Here is a 19,676-nt window from a genome sequence, read left to right as displayed (position 1 = left end):
TTTCCTTGTTTGTATTTTATAATAATTTGCATGCCAATCCTATTTCAATCTTTTGTATTACTTAGTAAGCCCTACATACTGAATATACCTGCATGGTTAAGGTGCACGGTGATTTCGTAGAGGACTCATTTCATATTCAACTCCCAGGTTGAAAGTTATTAGGTAAAAGCAACAATAACTTTAATCTTTGAAGGGCACTCGATGTCAGATGTCTAGACAATCCCAAAGTCCATTTAATAGTACTAAGTAGAAGCTGAACAAAGAGAAATAGATAGGCAGAGCAGTTGATCTGCTCAAAAATATTATGTAAGATATAACTATGAAATGTTGTCTATTTTCGGTCATTGCTCTTTCCTCCCGCGTTATACTTGTTTGTCTATGTTTATACTTGACAACAAGCTTTAACATAAGTGAGCATTTACACTCGGATCATAAGTCATATCATATAAAAACCGTTAATTTTTTCCGACTATCCTTTCTATAAATATAATTGAAGATGAACCGGTTATGGTGCGATTTGCACCGATCTGTCTGGTAAGTTTAATTAAGATACAAAAAGTATATTTATTTGAGAATCGGCTAGTGTATATTTGTATTAACCTTCGGAAGGCAACAGGAGTGACCGGACACACAGTTAAGAAAAGTCTTCATAAGTTTAGTCGGTGATGTTGGGTCTTTCTGACGTTTGGTCTATTCTCTAATTGGAAGGAGCATTATCAGTCGCGTGCCAAAAAAGCCTTTGATTTTTATAAGTTTCTGCAACTCCAACGTTTTCGACTCTATCAGACATTGGGTCAAATTGTGGTAGCATCAGAACTCCTTGTCAAGATTGTGTTGGCGTTGGCGTGGAAGTTGGCCACGTATGGCCAATGTTTGTCCATGATTGATACACATATGTATATAGATAATTGGGTACAGTCAGCGTCAAATAGAGTGACACCCAAAGTAGCCAAAAGTTTATCTATTAAATTGGAATAAGCTTGTGTTGTCAACTTTTTGGCATGCGCGTATAAATGGTCTAGGTGCCCTTCCCTGGATGTTGGGCTACCAATTTGAAGATGATAGCTGATTATTCACTCATCCCCCATCATCGAACTTGGCATGGCCAAGACCCTCTAATATAACGTAGATACGCCAATGCTTTTTGGCCACTTTGGGTGTCATGAACTACACTCAGCGGCACGGAATTTGGCCCAAGCCTAAACAACCAGATATAAGGCCAAATAGGTGTTGTATACCTAAATTTCGTGTGACATGTTAACAGAACATTTGTTTTTGTTAATTTAAGAGGCTAAATTAATAAAAAAATGCGTCTGTTTAACTTTTTTGTCTCTAGAAACGCATTTCGTTGTTAGAGCGTAAAGAGTACGGGTAAGTTTAAATTCGATATTAAATGTTGTAAGGGATTGGCGTTTTGTTTTTTGTTTCCAAATTAATCTTAGGGTTATTCTCGTTTCCATAATTTGAGAATAATGCCCATTACTCCAGCTCAAGTTGCTCAAATAATGTTGCTTAGAAGTCAAGGGCGTATGCAGCGGGAGATGGCTGAAACTTTCAATTTATGGCGTACAAACTTAAGATACACGTTAAAAAGGCATGACCAGACCGCCTTTTACACAAGAAGACCAAGAAGTGGGGAATTAAGGTGTATGCCAGCGCGCGATGACCCGAATATCGTGCTTGCAATATCAAGAAATCGGGTTCTCACTACGTTTGAAATACGCCAGCGTTTACAAACAGCAAGCCCAGTGAATGTCAGTGAGCACACAAAAAGAAGAAGAATGGAGGATCATAACCTGCATACTTGAAGACCAGCTCGAGGATCAGAACTTCTCCAATACCTTCGCGAAGTGCGACTTACGTTTTCTTGAGAACATGCAAATTGGACGCAAAGCTAATGGAGTAAAGTTCTATGGATCGATGATTGCAGAGTCACCTTAAGAGCTCCAGACGGCCGTGGAAATGTATAGAGAAGGTGCGGAGAAGTTTTCATAAAGAGTTTACTCCATTAGTCTAACCTCCAATTTACATGTTCTCTAGAAAACGCAAGTCGCACTTCGCGAAGGTATCGGAGAAGTTCTGGTCCTCGAGCTGGTCTTCAAGTATGCAGGTTATGATCCTCCATCCTTCTTCTTATTGTGTGCTCATTGACATTCACTGGGCTTGCTGTTTGTAAACGCTGGCGTATCTCAAACGTAGTGAGAACCCGATTTCTTGATATTGCAAGTACGATAATCGGGTCATCGCGCGCTGGCATACACCTAAATTCCCCACTTCTTGGTCTTCTTGTGTAAAAGACGGTCTGGTTATGCCTTTTTAACGTGTATCTTAAGTTTGTACGCCATAAATTGAAAGTTTCAGCCATCTCCCGCTGCATACGCCCTTGACTTCTAAGCAACACTATTTGAGCAACTTGAGCTGGAGTAATGGGCATTATTCTCAAATTATGGAAACGAGAATAACCCTAAGATTAATTTGGAAACAAAAAACAAAACGCCAAATCCTTACAATATTTAATATCGAATTTAAACTTACCCGTACTCTTCACGCTCCAACAACGAAATGCTTTTCTAGAGTCAAAAAAGTTGAACAGACGCATTTTTTTATTAATCTAGCCTCTTAAATTACCAAAAACAAATGTTCTGTTAACATGTCACACGAAACTTAGGTATACAACATCTATTTGGCCTCTTATCTGGGTGTTTAGGCTTGGGCCAAATGAAGAATGTTCACTAATTTTGTTTTTTAGCTTTCTGTATTCTCTGTTAAAAATAAAAAAATACACGTGAAAGAATTATTTCGATACGTCAATTAGTTTCCAAGATATTGAATTTTAAAAGTGCGGGCGGCGGCCGGCCCGCCATTTTATGCGCGTGACGTCATATTACAGTGACTGGCTCATATTTGTATGGGTGGAATCTTGCAAGCTGAATTAAGACCCACTTCCAGGCAACCGATTAAGCTGAAATTTCGCAAACACATGTGATTTGGATGACCATGCAATATTATGATGACATGGAGCTGATCTGATGATGGAGCTGGAAGGTGGCCATAGGAACTCTATAATAAAACGACTTAAATCCATCGAGTTTGGGTTCGTTCGTTTTGTATTGACGAGTACTTTAATTCTATATAGTAATCAGGGTCTAATGATGGAGCTGGAAGGTAATTCGCAATAAAACGACACAATCGCATCAAGTTTGGGTTTGGTTCAATTTTAATTTCTGTGATGGGTCTGGGTGTTAATATGTATAATAAGTTTGTATTTATAAAAAAAATGTATTTAAGTATGTTTATATCCGTTTTCTAGTGAGCGGATACTGTGAATGTACGTCACGCGGGGTCACGTGACCGTCGGCGGCACTCAATATTTAAGCGAACTTTGAATGCCTATAAAATCATAACTACTGGGTATTTTTGAATGAAATAAAAACTAATGTATTTGTAAATGTAAAAGCCTAACCGTAACATAGGTTTCAAGTGATTTTGCATACCTAGTAACATTCTCAATTCCGTGCCGCTGAGTGTATTTGAAGCTGTACAAGATATCGACACCTGCAAGGAAGAACATCGTAACTCAGTTTTGGCCATTTTTCAGGAGAGCGCGACAAAGTCACATCTCTTATTTTGTTGTAAATAAGACAACATGTACAAATGTTTGGCCCTCCCTATGGAAGTTTTGCACGTTTCTTGGAACAACGTGCTGACCTTTATCTCTAATCAGTATCGTTCATTACCATATTCAGTAGTACCTAGTACCTACCTACTGCATCTGCATACTGTTTACTGTTTTCATGCATTGCTACGCTATGCGTTCCTCATGGCTTTGTTCGTGATGAGGATCTCAGACTGTTACAACAATTTTCAAGTGTCATGGATGTGTAAAATCTTCTCAAAACAGAGGTCAAAACCCTGAATACTTAATAATAATAAACAAGGCATTATTTCCAAGAATAGAGCTGTTACATATTATATTTCTCACATAATTGCGGAAGAAATTGTGTAGGTACTAAAGTCATAACACGACTTATGCCCGTTTTCACCATGAATCCCTAATTTTTAATTGACCCCTATGAAAACAAAATTCCTGTTATGTATTACCATAGGGGTCACTTAAAAATTAGGGATTGATGGTGAAAAAGGGGCATTAGTCCGTCTACGGTACTGGTGCACCTTATGCCAGTTTTAAATGATCTAACGTAGTTATTTAGTAGCATCTGCACTAAGATGTGCTTGTATTTCAAACTTTCTTTGATTTGGGTCACTTGAACCAATAACCTAACTTGCCTTTAAAGGCAGAATCGTATCCTCTAAAAGACTCATTAGACAATCTTCTAATAGGTCTGTAATGCTTATGGTATTCGAAAGCTCATAGAGCTATATGGATGGATGGATGTTTATTTGTGAATTAAGTCATGACGTCTTTCATTCCACCTACATCGAACCCAAAAAACTTCAGATGGACAAACAAACTTACCTACTAGCTATAGATGCCATCTCGACCAGGTGCGGACGTCAACATGACGTAGGCATCGGGTTCAAGCAGTGTTTATTTCCGAAGAATCGCAAACTCGTTCCGATGTTGATCTTGGGGTAAAGGCAATGTCCTAGTGGTATAAAACAGGTGGTGTCCAGCACTCATGGTCATTCGGTCGTGGACGACTGTGGAACTGTGATACTTGTGACTTACGGAATTATTACATGTAAGTTACTTTTATTAGCTACCTTTATTAAACTATTCTACTTGAGACACATTTTAAGTCAACATCTATTACTTTAATTATTACTATTTAAAATTGCTATAATTTTCATACACTTGGAATAAAGTTGATTGGCGAAGGATACTTTTAGCATTAAGTCCACCTTTTGTTTATTATATTTGTTTAATAAAGTTTTCAAATAAAATAATAGATTTTCCATATAAACTTATTTTGCTCTTATTATACTGAAAGGGCCTGCTCTTTATTAGAAAACACACACGCAGAGCATATTATAGAGCGAGCTTGCGCAGAAAATGACTAGTCATTCGTGCTATAAAAGGATAAAAGATAGAGAGGTACGACGCGTAGATATGATAAAGCATAGACTATTGTACTCCACATTACGCTTGCTAGTTCATTTGTAGATAATAATAGTAGTTAAGTCCGTCTATAAAAATTAACGAAAAATAAAGGAGGAAATAATTTAAAAAATAATGTTGTACAATGTTGGCAGACCAATAAATAAAATGTAAAAGGAATAAAAAAATATTATAAGCAAAGGATTCTTTGAATTTTCTTTTTGTTTGAGAGTTGGCACACATGTTTTAAGCTATCTATAAAATTATTTGTTTGTATTATAGTAATCGTTAAAATCAAACCGGCAACGTTCTTGACTTAAATTATTAAAATCTATTCCATTTTCCCTTGTATAGACATTTATTAATAACAAATTTATCCACCATTCCAGCATGAAAACCTTCGCAATTTGCCTACTAGCCTTCGCAGCCGTGGTGTCTGCGTACCCGCAGGCCAAGTACACCGACCGCTATGACAGCATCAACTTGGACGAGATCGTAGGGAACAGAAGACTGCTGGTGCCGTACATCAAGTGTATCCTGGACCAGGGCAAGTGCTCGCCGGAGGGCAAGGAGCTTAAATGTGAGTGTTTTTTTTATGCATAACAAGGCAGGTATTTGACTACAATCGCACCTAATGTTAAGTGGGATACAGTCTAGGATGGTACATTTCTGCCCTGTAAGTGCCTATTCACTCTCGCCTTGAAAATACCCGGATTATAGTCTTCGGGAAAGACAGCAGCAGGCAGCGAATTCCAGTCCCTAGCTGTTCGCATTATAAAAGAGTCATCGAAACGCTGAGTGCGAGCTGGTGGAATGTTAACAATATAGAGATGGTACGCTAACCTGCGTCTGGTTCCCCGATGATGGAAGGGGGCTGGTGGAATAGGTTTACTCTTCTATTATAAGAACTATGCCACTTTGGAAATTGTTACTGATCAAGAAGGATTTGTTTATATGAGACTGTAGAGATAATGATTAAGCACACACTCATCATCGTCATAATTTTCAGGAGGAAGATCTTCTCTAATTTACCAGAGGCAAAAACAGGATTTGACCTAAGTACATACGATAGCCAGATCAGTTCATTAATAGTTTTTTGACTAACTAAACTAACTAAATTGAATTATATTTTTTGCATCTTTGTTGTAGACATTGAGTTATTATTAATAATAAATTACTTCAATGGTTGTAGACACCACCAGAGTTGTTAACTTTGCATCAACTTTTGATTTTGTTTGACGTCAAAAAATCTACGAAACCCTAACCCTCCGGTTCGGAGAGTGATTCCTTGTATCGTAGAGTAGTATAGGCATTATTTCTTACACTGTACGTACGTACTTCCGAAACATCATAACAAAAATACATTTTATTAATTATCATGTTTCTTTCAGCTCACATCAAAGAAGCCCTCGAGAACTATTGCGCCAAGTGTACTGAGACGCAACGCGACGGAACGCGCAAAGTCATCGGGCACCTCATCAACAACGAGTCTGAGTACTGGAACCAGCTGACCGCCAAGTACGACCCGCAGCGCAAGTACGTCGTCAAGTACGAGAAGGAACTCCGGACTGTCAGCTAGGCTAGGAAATCTGTGATAATTGTGAGATGTAAGACTTGAAAATGAAATGAATAAGTTATTTTCGAACTTTATTTTTTTATTGTTTCAATTGAAGAGATTCTTGTGAAAGGTGATTTTGTAAATAAAGCATGTAAAACCCAGCAGTGGACGTCATTATTTTGGCTGAAACGAAAGAATGATCCTAAGAAGGACTTTTGAAAGCTCTCTTTTACTACAATAATGTAGGACAGTATTGAGTTAGAAGCTCAGTAAAGTGTAGACGTTAATGTGAAATGACAATAAATTCATTTAAAGAAATGATTTATTTGTGGTTTGTAGATTTTTTAAATAACATTTTATAAAATTGATACATTGAAATGCAAGAATAAAGTTAAAATAGACTTATATGATCGAAAAAGAATTTGAGCAAAGTATTATAGATAAAAATCTATCACAAATCATAAATTCTTCTATTTTTGATCATTGTCCCTTATTCTTTAGCAGCCAGGAAGGGTTCGTAGATGCTCTTGAACTCGCCCTTAGGGTCATACTTGTTGATGAGTTCTTCCCAGTACTCCTTCTCGTTGTCACGGATGTGGTTCACCACCTTCCTGGCACCAGTTTTCTGCTTGTCTGTACATTTCTCGCATGCGGTCTGCATAGCGTCTTTCACGTGAGCTGTAAAAACGAATGATCGTTAGGATAAAGATGGATCATCAATACCATTATCATCATCATTACAAACTTGATCATTATTATTGACAGGACGTTTTAAGCGATTGTCTGCCAGGGTCCTTTAGTCAACAAAGTCTATGTAGAGACCTTTATGATTTTTGGTCTTTAGTGGGACCATATTTTAAAACAAAGATCTTTATTCTTTCAACAATTTGGTAGCCTGAAGTGGTAGTAGATGAAGTATATAGCGCAAAGAAGGTCATAATATATAAATTTTATTGTTTTCAAAAGAGATATTTCATTTTCCATATTACATAATAATATTGGCACAGTAGATATACACGTGCCATATAAAAACAAGAACATGCAAATTCTAAATACAATAGAAGAATCAAGCGCGGGTTGCAGTTTAAAAAGAATACAATAGCAAATTGCCCGTAATATGTATTTTATCGCCATTTATTGCACTTATCCGGTGTTATTGTTTTTGCACTCTTTAAACATTAATTAATCATTATCATTTGTGGATTTTGCTGAATGCTAATTTAATTGTAAAATGACACGCTAAAAAATAAATAACGGCAATGCAAATGGTCAATTAAAAATATCTGTTAGGTGCATGAATGATTGCAATACTAGGTACCTACTCATATCTAACTTCATAGGAACTGAATTCATTGAACATCATGAAGGGCTACAAAATTAACGGAAAATTACCAAAGGGCAAGATTTGAAGATTTGGATCCCACGATGCGTTTTAAAACCTTAACCACGAGCAAAAAATGGCCCGATGACGCACATACGCGACAAGGTTTTATGCACTTAAAAGAAAAAAGTACCCGAATGCTGTTGACATTAAAGATTAAAAGATGGAAGATTACCAAACAAATTAATTTCAAGTACGAAATGAGGAAAATTCACTTGATATTAATGAACGCAATTCTTAACAAAAACTTGCACATTGAAATCAGTAGAACTTAACTGCCCTTTTGTATTCAGGACCGTTTTGTTTATGATGTTTTTTAACTTATTTGCCATAAATTAATACTCAGTAGTTAATTGTTGTCCATGGGTCTACTGAGACACAAAAATATCCTTGCAAAATCCAACAGAACCGCGAAAGCTTACTAGTAAAAATACTTCGTTTGTTTTTATGTTCAATAATTAAGGGTAATTTTCAGGATCACAAAATGGCCTAACAACGTAATTACCTACTTAAAAAGCGAAATTTAAATGGGAGTACGTACCTTTCAGCTCCTTTCCTTCAGGAGTACACCGGCCTTTGTCCAGAACACACTTGAGGTACGGTACTAACAGCCTTCTATTTGCGATGATTTCTTCAATATTGATGTCATCGAATCGATCAGTGTACTTCTTTTCGTCAGTCTGTTCTTCTTTCTTTTCTTCTTTCTTATCTTCTTTTTTCTCTGTTCCTTCCTCAGCAAATGATTGCGTCACCAGCGCTACTACTGCTAACAAAATTATGACGCGACGCATCCTGAAAACAAGAATTACATTCTTATTAAAGGTGAACGCTAAAGCCTCATTTATTTATTATTTTTTTAAACTACTTCAAAAAAGGAGGAGGTTCTCATTACTATTTATTTCATTTTTTTATTTAAAATCTTTATTGCACACATACCTATCATAAGTGGTACAACAGGCGAGCTTTAATGTCATGTGGCATTATCTTCCAGCTAACCAGAAAATTAGGCAAAACAGAGAATTTAAGTAGGCGGAGCAAAATAGTACATATACATAAAATGCATACTGATATAATACATAAAATATTACGTCTAACAATATAAAATAAAGAATCTTAGACAAAATATCTTGTGGTATTTTATTTAATTATATTTTTTGATAAAAAAAAGTTATTGTGGACTTGTTATTTCACTTGTACTTGAATTAAGCAATCATAAAATTAAATATTCCAGACAAATTGTACGATTTACTTTTGTAGCAACGTTAAGCTACGATCTTACTTGTTTCCGATGTTTTTGCTCTGAAGGATCTCGTAAAACTGATGCTTTTAATCCAGTTGTGCTGATCAAATGTAAATCGATTACATTTATAACCTAGATCATTGTCAGCTGCTACATAATTACGGGAAAATCTGGGCTTCTATTGTTAGACGTGTTACACAATTATCGATTTTCATTCAGTCCGTTTTATCCTGACATTTCCGACGTTTTTGTAATGTCGCGGATGTGGTTTCAAAATCTCTAGTTATGATTCGAATATGTAGGATAGTTTTTCAGGAGCCTCTTACAGCTCTTTTCCTTTCGGAGTATTCTCCTTTGGAAATGTTGTAGACTAGTTTTTAAATACTATAAGCAAAAGGTAAAAGGCCCGACGGTATGACATTAATTCCTTGGTCTAAGGGTCGGGCATTGGTCTGGGATGCGACTTGCTGCGACACTCTTGCCCCCTCCCATGTGCCTTCCACGTCGAGGGCTGCAGGCGCTGCGGCTGCTTCAGCGGAATCTTTGAAAAAAAGCAAATATTCCGCTTTAGACAGCTGCTACCGTTTTGTACCTTTTGGCGTGGAAACGCTGGGACCTTGGGGCCCGGAGGCCAAAAAGCTTTTCACTGAGCTTTCCTCCCGCATCATCGAGGTCACCGGTGACCAGAAGGCCGGGTTCTACCTTGGCCAGCGTTTAAGCCTAGCGATCCAACGCGGAAACGCTGCCAGCCTTTTGGGCACCGCTAACCTCACTGACAGATCTGTGTATAGGGATACTTTTTTAATTTAACTTTTATTTTCCTTTTTTGTAAATATTGTATTTTTTTTTTGTATACAGTGTGAGTCACGTTAAAGTGTACATATGAAAATAGATGAAACTAGACCTATTTTTATCGACAAAAAAGAGGTCAAAAAATTTTTGATTTTTTTTTAATTTTTTATAGAATTTTTTTTCTTCCAATTACGTATTGTATAGAAAACGTAATAACTTTTAAACTAAGCGGTATATCCTGATAAAATAAAAACAGTGATAATGCTAAATAACAGGCGATACTAAAAAAATACATAAAATACACAAAAAATGCCAACAACTAATATAAAATGATACTTTTTGAAAAAAATCTGCTTAAAAATTCGTGTTTTTTGGTTATTTGATAAATTTCTCTAAAAAATGCCCCTATAACAGGTGGTTTTTATTGTTTTTTATTATTCTCTATCGTATTACCTTTGTAAAACCAAACATTTCATGTCTCTATCCCTATCACAACATTTGCTATGATAGTTTGAACAAAGGCCTACCACAACATTATTCTCCTCTACAGGTAGGGACAATTTTAATTTTAACTAAAATGCTTATTTTACTTCGAAATCTTTTGTTTTTACTTGAAATCTAACCTGTCTTTATCAAAATTACAAATCTAGAGCCATTTTCAGTTTCGTTGTTAGCGAAGCGTTGAATGGCGCGCCCGGAGAGGCTTAGTTCAAACGATCATAGCAAATGTTGTGATAGGGATAGAGACATGCGATTTTTGGTTTTAGAAAGGTAATACGATAGAGAATAATTCAAAGTAATAAAAACCACCTTTTATAGGGGCATTTTTTGGAGAAATTTATCAAATAACCAAAAAAACACGAATTTTTAAGCAGATTTTTTTCAAAAAGTATCATTTTTTATTATTTGTTGGCATTTTCTGAGTATTTTATGTATTTTTTTAGTATCGTCTGTTATTTAGCATTATTACTGTTTTTATTTTATCAGGATATACCTCTTAGTTTAAAAGTTATTACGTTTTCTTTACAATAAGTACTTGAAAGAAAAAAAATTCTATAAAAAATTAAAAAAAAATCTCGAAAAATTTTTGACCACTTTTTTGTCGATAAAAATAGGTCTAGTTTCATCTATTTTTATATGTACACTTTAACGTGACTCACACTGTATAGTATAGTTTTTAAGTTTGTAAATTACCTGTACAAATTTAGTTTGTTATTGTTTAATAAAGTATTCATTAAATATGAAAAAAAAAAAAAAAAACTATAAGCTGCATAAATCAAGTGGCAGTGGGCGGGGCACATAGCTCGTAGAGCTGATGGCCGCTGGGGCAGAAAAGTTCTGGAGTGGCGACCACGAGCCGGAAGACGTAGTGTGGGCAGGCCTCCCACTAGGTGGACCAACAATCTGGGTGCCTGTTTGAGGGCGGTGCAGGACTGGTCTTTGTAGAAAACCTTGGGGGAGGCCTTTGTCCAGCAGTGGACGTCTTTCAGCTGAAACGAACGAAAGCTGCATAACATCATTAAGGTCATCATTCACTCGCCAAAAACTACTCAAGCTCCAGTTATACTTATTTAGGATCAGTAGACACGTGTATTTAATCTTGAACATTAATTAATGACAAGCCCAAAATATGGTAACTACGACTTCGATAACGTAACCAAAATGATTTATGACTGAACCTGTTTGTGTCATGGCGGCAGTGTCACACAACTGTAATTTTACCTTTATTTTTTTCCTTTGTTGATCAGAAAAACATATTCTTTTAAAGATCTTTAAGTCACAGAAGTAGGTATTTTTCCGAATTAGGCTTTATAGGAACTTTTACATGTCCTAGTATTATTTTAACTCTACCATTTGAATTATCATAGAGCTAAAACTAGCTAGAAGTTTAATAGTTTGCAGTAAATGTAAAAATAAAAACTTTATTCCTGGTAGACTTGAAACCGTTGTGAAGGAATCTTGAAATTCACTTAGTAAATGTAATTTAATTCCTACCTACGAGTATCTCCTTTATCACATTTACTGTAAAATATAAATTTTATTTAAGTTGTACTATAAAAATAAGTAGATAACACAACATTATAAGACGCCTATAAGAACACTGATGGCTCTTTTTTAAAACGTTTTCTTTGCTATAATACCATTATGAGGTGTATTTAATTGTCAGACAGGGCAAAATTGTCCCCTCTTGGAAATAGAGCGACTCTGAGTCTACTGTGAATCGAACCCAGGACCTCCAAGACTAACGTCCTACTTCGTATAAGACGCCTATAAGAACAGCAATGGCTCTCTCAAAACGTTTCATAAGACATCGCATCAGACGCCTATAAGAAGAACCTGTAAAAACAGCGATGTTTCTCTCAAAACGTTTCATTTGCTATAATATCATTATAAGGTGTATTTAATCGCCAGACAAGGCAATATTGTGTTCTTTTGGAAATAGAGTGTAGAGTGGCTCGGCTTGGAGTCTGAACATGATCAAGTTGGGCGATTCAACTGTGAATCGAACCCAGGACCTCCAAATCTAACTAGATACTTACAACTCTTTTACTAACTAGAGGGTTGTAGGTAGTAGTAGGTGGTAATATCGTAAATATCCTTGGAGGCAATTCCATAACTAAAAATCTATGATCGAACAAAACAACAAAAATATTGTTATATTATGTAGTTGATCTAAAACTATGCTCAATATTGTTTATTTGAATTTTCACCAACCATACTCTACACGAAGTGTTTATTTATTTATTTATAGAAACCAACAGCGATACATTGAAAATGTTAGTTATAAGTTATAAGATTTAGACTGATAGTATAGCCAATGACAGGTTTCCCCATATCTGTGGGTTTCCCTCTTTATAAAAGTGTTCAAGAAAACAATCTTTTAACATTAAATAAACTCTTTTAATAAAAAAATATAATAAAAATAATAAGGAATTATCCCATGAGTATATCGTAGGTTAGTTTACAATCTTCTACTCCGGTATCACGATTCCGTTGGCCCTGGCGCGGTCCTCGTAGGTCTTCCTCCACTTGCCTTCAGGGTCGAACTTGGCCGAAAGCTGCTTCCAGATGTCAAGTTCGTTCTTGATCAGATACTCGATGGCGGTGTACGCGCCCTTCTCTTGAGCTTCGGTACACTTGGCACAGCCAGTCTCGATGGCTTCTTGCAGATGCTCTGTGGATGGAAGATGAATTAAAATTAGTAACAGACCTAATATACCCGAGACCCCCTTTGCTACACCCTAATGAGGTCCTATTTTCTATAAAAACCAGTAGTTAATTTGTTAATAATCATTTTAACCAACTCAGTGACTCATAAACGCCTAGCCTAGATCCTTGGAAAGCTAATCGTTTTCACTGGCGTTGAAATTTTCTGAAATTCAACCCAAGGGGTATTTTCAGACTTCAAATAACGAAAATCAAAAGGGGTTGTATAATCTCGGTGTGACACACCGAAATGCACGCAGAGGAAGTCGTGGAGCAAAAGCTAGTTTAACAGAAGAAAATCCAGAAGCATTGGTAATTGTATGACCACAGCCTATAGTGTAGAGCAATTAAGTGCTTTTCTATAAAATCTTCTTTGAAAGTCCACCTCACCTTTCAATTCCTTTCCATCGGGGCTGCACTTGCCCTGGCCCATCACGCAGTCAACGTACGCCTTCAAGAGACGCTTGTTCTCCAAGATCTCCTGGATGTTGAGGTTGTCATACTTGTCGGTGTATTTGTCGCTGGGGCGGGCCACAGCTGCCGCCACGCAGCACAGGACGATCAGGTACTTTGTTGAAATCTGGACAAATGGAACTTGGTTAGATAAGTGTGAAGAGGGGAGCCCCAACCCTGGCCAGGGTGGGGCCAATTCATCTGCCTCTGGTAAATTGGAAGGTTGTGTTACTGTCACAAAGACTAATGCCCGTTTTCACCATCTATCCCTAATTTTTAAGACCCCTATGGTAACACATAACAGGAATTTTGTTTTATAGGGGTCACTTAAAAATTAGGGATTGATGGTGAAAACGGGCATAAATGACTTAACGATGATGATGCTGATGGAAAGGCAAAAGGTAATTAAAACGTATAAATGTGTTCTGTAAAAAGAGTTGGAGATTCCAAGTTTATATAACTGAATGTCTTCTTAGCAATAAAGATCATGCCACATTTACATATTTTCGAAATGGATGCGATTGAAACTGACCAGCTAGAATGTAAGCAGGTATAATATTAGTGTAAGTTGCAGGCTTTTATAAATAGTTTGAAATCAATGAACAATTCCACTTTCAGGAGTAAAGCCTTAAGCTCTAGACGCTCTAGATTCTAGAACTACAAATTGGTACAAATCACACGAAAAGTAAGCCAATAGATTCTTCGATAAATTGACCTTTTGTTCATTTGTCTAAATCCACTGTTCAAAATAATTAACGAGGTTTCAAATGCACATGCTAATTGTTATGCAACCTTTCACCAGTTTAGCGTCGAGCTGGTTGCAATACAACTTAATTTGTATGCAAATACAATCCACTATAATGTCACTGGGGCAACATTTAGGTCACAGATTGAGCTATGAGTTTTATAACATAAGCTGGATTTATATTAATTATTCGCAAAGTACGATGGTGACTTTGCCATGGTGTGGTACGGATTCTGAGAAAGCACGTGGTAGAATGATGACTGATAAAATTGAAGCAATTAAATCCTCAGTAATTAGACACATCTAGATTCAATTAATAGAATAATTATACGTTAAGTTTACATTGTAACTCGTCCTTATTTCATTGTTTTTGTTAGTCAACCTACAGTCTATTAAACTATTTCAGAAGTCACTCAAAATCTATCAATGCCGTTGTGTTTTGTCATCGTTATCAAAGAATTCCCAAAAATTAAGCATAATTACTCAAAAACAACACTTATTTTATCCACAATTTTAGCAGCACATTTATTTATTTATTTATTTATTTATTTAATTAGGACAACCAACAAGTAACATTACAGACATTTAAGTAATTGCCATTTATTTTGAACACAAAACTGATAGTCGGTACACCTGAAGGTAACACTAGCACAACCTACCATTTGAGTGGGTAATGACCAGTAGCCGAGTGACTTATGATGCTCGTGTGATGTACTGCCACTTTATATAGCAATTGCTTTAAAGTCGAAACGTCTAATTTTCCCCTCGTTGGTTCATTATTTCATTTGCGTACGATGATAAAAACCGCAAGAATGTGTACGGGGTGGTGTGTTTTAGATATTGAATAACAATAACAAACTATTTATTTAATGAGAGATGCTACAAGAGTTTCCATAAGGTACATGACAATGTAGGGGTAGAGTTGGAAATTGCGTAACAGCTGTGGCTCATTTGGTAGCATAACCTATGTTTACAGGCAGATATAATCGTGATTGTCCGGATTTGATACTAATTAAATAAAGATCAAATGATTGTGCTTGTTTTTTTACTAGTTTTGTGTACAAAAGTTATTTCGCATCACTAAGATAGATGAAGTTTAGTAAAAACTTGTTAAGAAGGCTGAGTTGCACCACCTAACTTTAACGGTAACTATGACGATAACCGGTGCTTTTTGTATGGAGTTTGACAGATTTTTGAGTTTGTCAAAGTTAAAATAAGATGGTGCAACTATATTATAATTTTACCTAGACCAAATAACAGCAATCAATTTAGACTTTGCCTAGGTGGATGGTGGTGGTGGTTGTGGATTTATAAAGTACTAGCTTTCCGCCCGCGGCTTCGCCCGCGTGGAATTTTGTCTGTCACAGAAAAACTTTATCGCGCGCGTCCCTGTTTCAAAAACCGGGATAAAAACTATCCTATGTTCTTTCCCGGGTTTCAAACTATCTCTATGCCAAATTTCATCAAAATCGGTTGCGAGGTTTAAGCGGGAAAGCGTAACAGACAGACAGACAGACAGAGTTACTTTCGCATTTATAATATTAGTTGGGATTGTAACATTTTAACAAAACCTGAAATCATTCAGTTAACATACATAGATACTCCATAATTAACTGAAGCATACATATTTGCCTTGCTTTATATTTTTTGACGCTCTCGATTTTAAAACATCAGCCTGTATATGGAAAAAATATTAAGGGGAAACACAGTGGCACGAGTTCTTCCGTTTTCCAAGACCGCTGGCTCCTACAGACCTTGTGCATTGTAAATTATAATTATTTTATGCTTTTTACTTCTCAGAAATGTGTTATTTATCATTTGAATTGTTCGCATGTGCAACCTTTACATATTCAAGAAAAAATATTCTTTAATTTAACAGATAAGTCATCGTGTACCAACAGTATGATTTGGTGTTTTGATTGCTAAATACCTACATGTTTTATTGTTTGTTTTGTTGTCATGATATTTTGGCTACATAACTAGCGGTAATCATAACTGGCTGTAGCTGAGACGAAGTCGTATTCTTTATGAGATGACTTGTAAAGTGATATTTATAGACAAAATGCATCTTCGCAAAAAGTGCAAACACAGAATCATCAAGTCATTTAGAAAAAGTGTAATTTTATGCATTAATTCAAAAGCTTATTAGGATAAATTAAAATAGCTAGTAGAGTTTTATCTACATATTTTATGTCGATAACACCAACTTGTGTTCATCAAAAATAGTAATTAAATCTAACTCCCCCTTCACTTCCATTTTCGGTTTTCGGACTGTAATTTAGAAAGAGTGATTCTTTTAAGTTTCAATTAACAGATTTTGTGTGATTTCAGCAAACTTTGGTGGTACTTATGTATTTAGTTAAGATTATTTAGTGCAATCAAAACTATCTATTTATTGTTTATTCGACAGGATATCTTTGTCACAGTCATTGTCCTAGTACATGGTCATGTATGTGGATGGTCAGGGCCGATCGTCACGATAAACACAAAGCATTGCATTACGATAATAGCATATAAACTGCTAGTTATTCTATTATTTTACACCTGTTTGTGCTCGCGTCTTCAAAGATGTCGAAGATATTTGATATTATGCAGCGTTTTCTTAGCCAATAGGTTAAATTATACGAGTTGAAGAGGAATACGACGATACAACAAATCTGTTCGTTCTTTCGTTTTGGCTAAATGAAGTCCACTGCTGAACAAAAGCTTTCCCAAAGGATTTTCACAACTGATGGCCCAGCACCAGCGTATTCAGGTGCGAACATCACCAGACCTATAGTGCACAATCTGTGACAGGCGCTATTTACTTCCTATATTAAAAACCTCTGCTATGGGAACAACAGCGTTAATAAAAGTATAGAATTAAGAGATTAAGAATAATACAAATAATTAACCTACATAGACTAAAATTAAATATTTACAAATATTTACAAATAAAAAATATGTCCCAAATCGCTGTCCAAACAACGCGACATGGTGCCTAGAATGCTGGCTGCATTTCCGCGCTGAATGGCCAAACTGATTCGTTGGCCAAGAAATGCGCCAGCTCTTCTATCACCTGTACAGTCAATCAGCCGCTTGGCTAATTCCCTGTACAGGCGATGAGCACTTGGTCCCCACGGACCTAGCGTCTCGACCCCAAATGGCTCAAACATGTAGGTACTACTAAGACCTACATATTTGCGTCGCTTGAGGGATTCCGCTGATGCAGCGGCAGTACCAGCCCCAGACGAGGTTTGCGGAAGATGAGACGGTGCCAGTGTGTCTACGCAGGTTGCATCCCACACTAGTGGCCGTCCCACCTTCCATGGAACCAAAGTCATACCATCAGGTCTCTTACCATCACTTCGAACCAGGCCATTGGGTTCAAGAATGGCCGGTACGGAAGCGCTAGAAAGAGACCTGCGTATGATGTCATTGAGGCTGGCGTGACGGGAAAATCTCCCGGCACTTCTGCTGCATGACAGTCCGTGATGACCAAGGGAGTCAACCATGTCACCGCAGGGACAGCGATGGGGGACAATGCATGGTGCCCCCAAACGGAGCGAGACTGCTAAATTAAAAGTGGTATTATCCAAAAGTGTGCCAATATGAGGAGAAGGTAGGGAGTGAAGCCAAAGACCTGATTCCCACTCGGCTACAGCCAGAAGACGAGCTCGATCTGCAGAACTGGAAGACGTGTTTAATAAGTTATTCCGTACAAGTCTGCAGAGCGGCTCGTCCCACTGCCTTTGTGAGATGAGAGACAACGGCAAATTTTCAGAGCTTAACTGCCTCCAAGCGCTAATGCCTTCGGCTAGGTGGATGGTAGTTGAGTCAGAACACTTACTCAGTATTTTTGAAACCAATCCACTGGTGCTATGAGCCGAAGACAAAAAAGCCGGTAGAGCAACACTGGAAATTTTGCGAATACCCAAACCTCCAAACCTAATAGGTAGAGAGGCTTGGGTCCATGATCGATCATCTAAAGGAATATTTAAAACGGAGGAAATAATTTGTTTTATAGAGTTATCTAATTTGGCAGTTAAGCTAGGGTATTTCCAAAACTGTGAAGAACGAGTCAAATGTCAACATCGGACTATCTATCATATTTGTCACACGACCAATTTTACCGTTCATAATAAAATCATGCAAACAAATGTTTTCATTGTGCGGGGATCGAAATCGCAATCTCTGGATAACTCGTCTGCTCTCAATCACTGCGCTTAATCTAAGTCTATGGGTCATCCGAGTGATATCTCCACTCAGTGGCTACACGTCGTTTGTTCAGCGCGGGCGCAACCACGAGCTGTCAGCCTTCGTGGTTGCATGCGTGGCTGGTTAGGCAATTTGCGACAAAATAGAATGAAGATTCAGTAGGACCATTCTGTACATATAAAATAATGATAAATATGTAATTTTGTGAGATGCAGGCCAAGAGCTTCCTCGTTGTGGCTAAAAAAAGATCATTAAAAATACATTGTAATTTGAGTGTGTGAAAATCTCTGACAGTTTTTATACACATTCCCAGTTCCCACCTCTCGTTCCCACCGCTGTAACTCCTGCAACCAGGATCTACAGCTTGATTGCCAATAAAACCCCTGCCAGTGAAAGTCAACGTTGACCAAGGCAAGTTAAAATGTGATTGGACCCGTAAAGAAATTAATAAGAAGAAGAATCGAAGTTGGAAGCTACGTAGAACGTAGTTAAAATTCTAACTGTACACGTTTTTTCCAAAGTATTTTAATAATATTATGCTATTTTGCATTCAAAATGAGAACAGTTCGTGCACCGTAATTCGCCAGTTGGAGAACAGTCAGTTCCTCTGCTAGTTGAAAGATTCCGGATGAGGCTCGCTTCCACCTTCGACATGATAATCACTTTCCATCAGGTGAGAAGCAGGCAAAAAGATTCTCTGGTCTCTGTTGTGAGTAATAAAAATGAATGGTCTCCTGTACATTGGTTGTTGATTAATAAACGAGTGTAACAACTAGCTCTACTGAACGCAACTGAACTGTGTAGTAAGATTATCACTTCAGTAGGTTACTTAATCCGTAATTAGAGGACGTTTAATTTAAAAATACGTTGTATTTCTACAAACAATGCTATTATTATTATAGGTACATCCTTCTTTTAAATAGTTTTACTTTATTTTGTTTTGCTGTTATCTTTTTAACTAAAATTAGGCTTTCTTCTGTTTTTTTGGCACATTTTTAGTTTTTAGAGCAGTTAGGTAACGTAGAATAGGGCTAAGATTTAGTT

The 19,676-nt window shown here is 36.9% G+C and overlaps 2 protein-coding genes across 2 annotated transcripts; one reads left to right on the top strand and one right to left on the bottom strand.

Moving 5' to 3' along the window:
- The first annotated feature begins 4,594 nt into the window (after positions 1 to 4,594).
- On the top strand, positions 4,595 to 6,704 carry LOC135079906 (allergen Tha p 1-like). Its single transcript, XM_063974538.1, has 3 exons — positions 4,595 to 4,703; positions 5,449 to 5,639; positions 6,451 to 6,704. The coding sequence occupies exons 2-3, from the start codon at positions 5,450 to 5,452 to the stop codon at positions 6,636 to 6,638; spliced, it is 378 nt and encodes a 125-aa protein (XP_063830608.1). The 5' UTR covers positions 4,595 to 4,703; position 5,449; the 3' UTR covers positions 6,639 to 6,704.
- A 221-nt stretch (positions 6,705 to 6,925) lies between these two features.
- Positions 6,926 to 15,184, bottom strand: LOC135080220 (putative odorant-binding protein A10). Its single transcript, XM_063974901.1, has 5 exons — positions 15,095 to 15,184; positions 13,628 to 13,817; positions 13,007 to 13,205; positions 8,540 to 8,790; positions 6,926 to 7,295 (listed from the first exon to the last, which is right to left on the bottom strand). The coding sequence occupies exons 1-5, from the start codon at positions 15,095 to 15,097 to the stop codon at positions 7,108 to 7,110; spliced, it is 831 nt and encodes a 276-aa protein (XP_063830971.1). The 5' UTR covers positions 15,098 to 15,184; the 3' UTR covers positions 6,926 to 7,107.
- Positions 15,185 to 19,676: the final 4,492 nt, after the last annotated feature.

Source organism: Ostrinia nubilalis, chromosome 17 (assembly GCF_963855985.1).
Source record: "Ostrinia nubilalis chromosome 17, ilOstNubi1.1, whole genome shotgun sequence".
Lineage (NCBI taxonomy): Eukaryota > Metazoa > Arthropoda > Insecta > Lepidoptera > Crambidae > Ostrinia > Ostrinia nubilalis.
This window is presented reverse-complemented; position numbering and strand designations above follow the sequence as displayed.

What these genes read in the sequence shown, in the direction of transcription:
- LOC135079906 (XM_063974538.1), top strand. Translation starts at nt 5,450, where the DNA reads ATGAAAACCTTCGCAATTTGCCTACTAGCCTTCGCAGCCGTGGTGTCT. An exon ending in GGAGGGCAAGGAGCTTAAAT is followed by an intron (nt 5,640 to 6,450) that starts GTGAGTGTTTTT and finishes TGTTTCTTTCAG; the next exon opens with CTCACATCAAAGAAGCCCTC.
- LOC135080220 (XM_063974901.1), bottom strand. An exon ending in CGATGGAAAGGAATTGAAAG is followed by an intron (nt 13,206 to 13,627) that starts GTGAGGTGGACT and finishes TTCCATCCACAG; the next exon opens with AGCATCTGCAAGAAGCCATC. An exon ending in TGAAGGAAAGGAGCTGAAAG is followed by an intron (nt 7,296 to 8,539) that starts GTACGTACTCCC and finishes TCGTTTTTACAG; the next exon opens with CTCACGTGAAAGACGCTATG.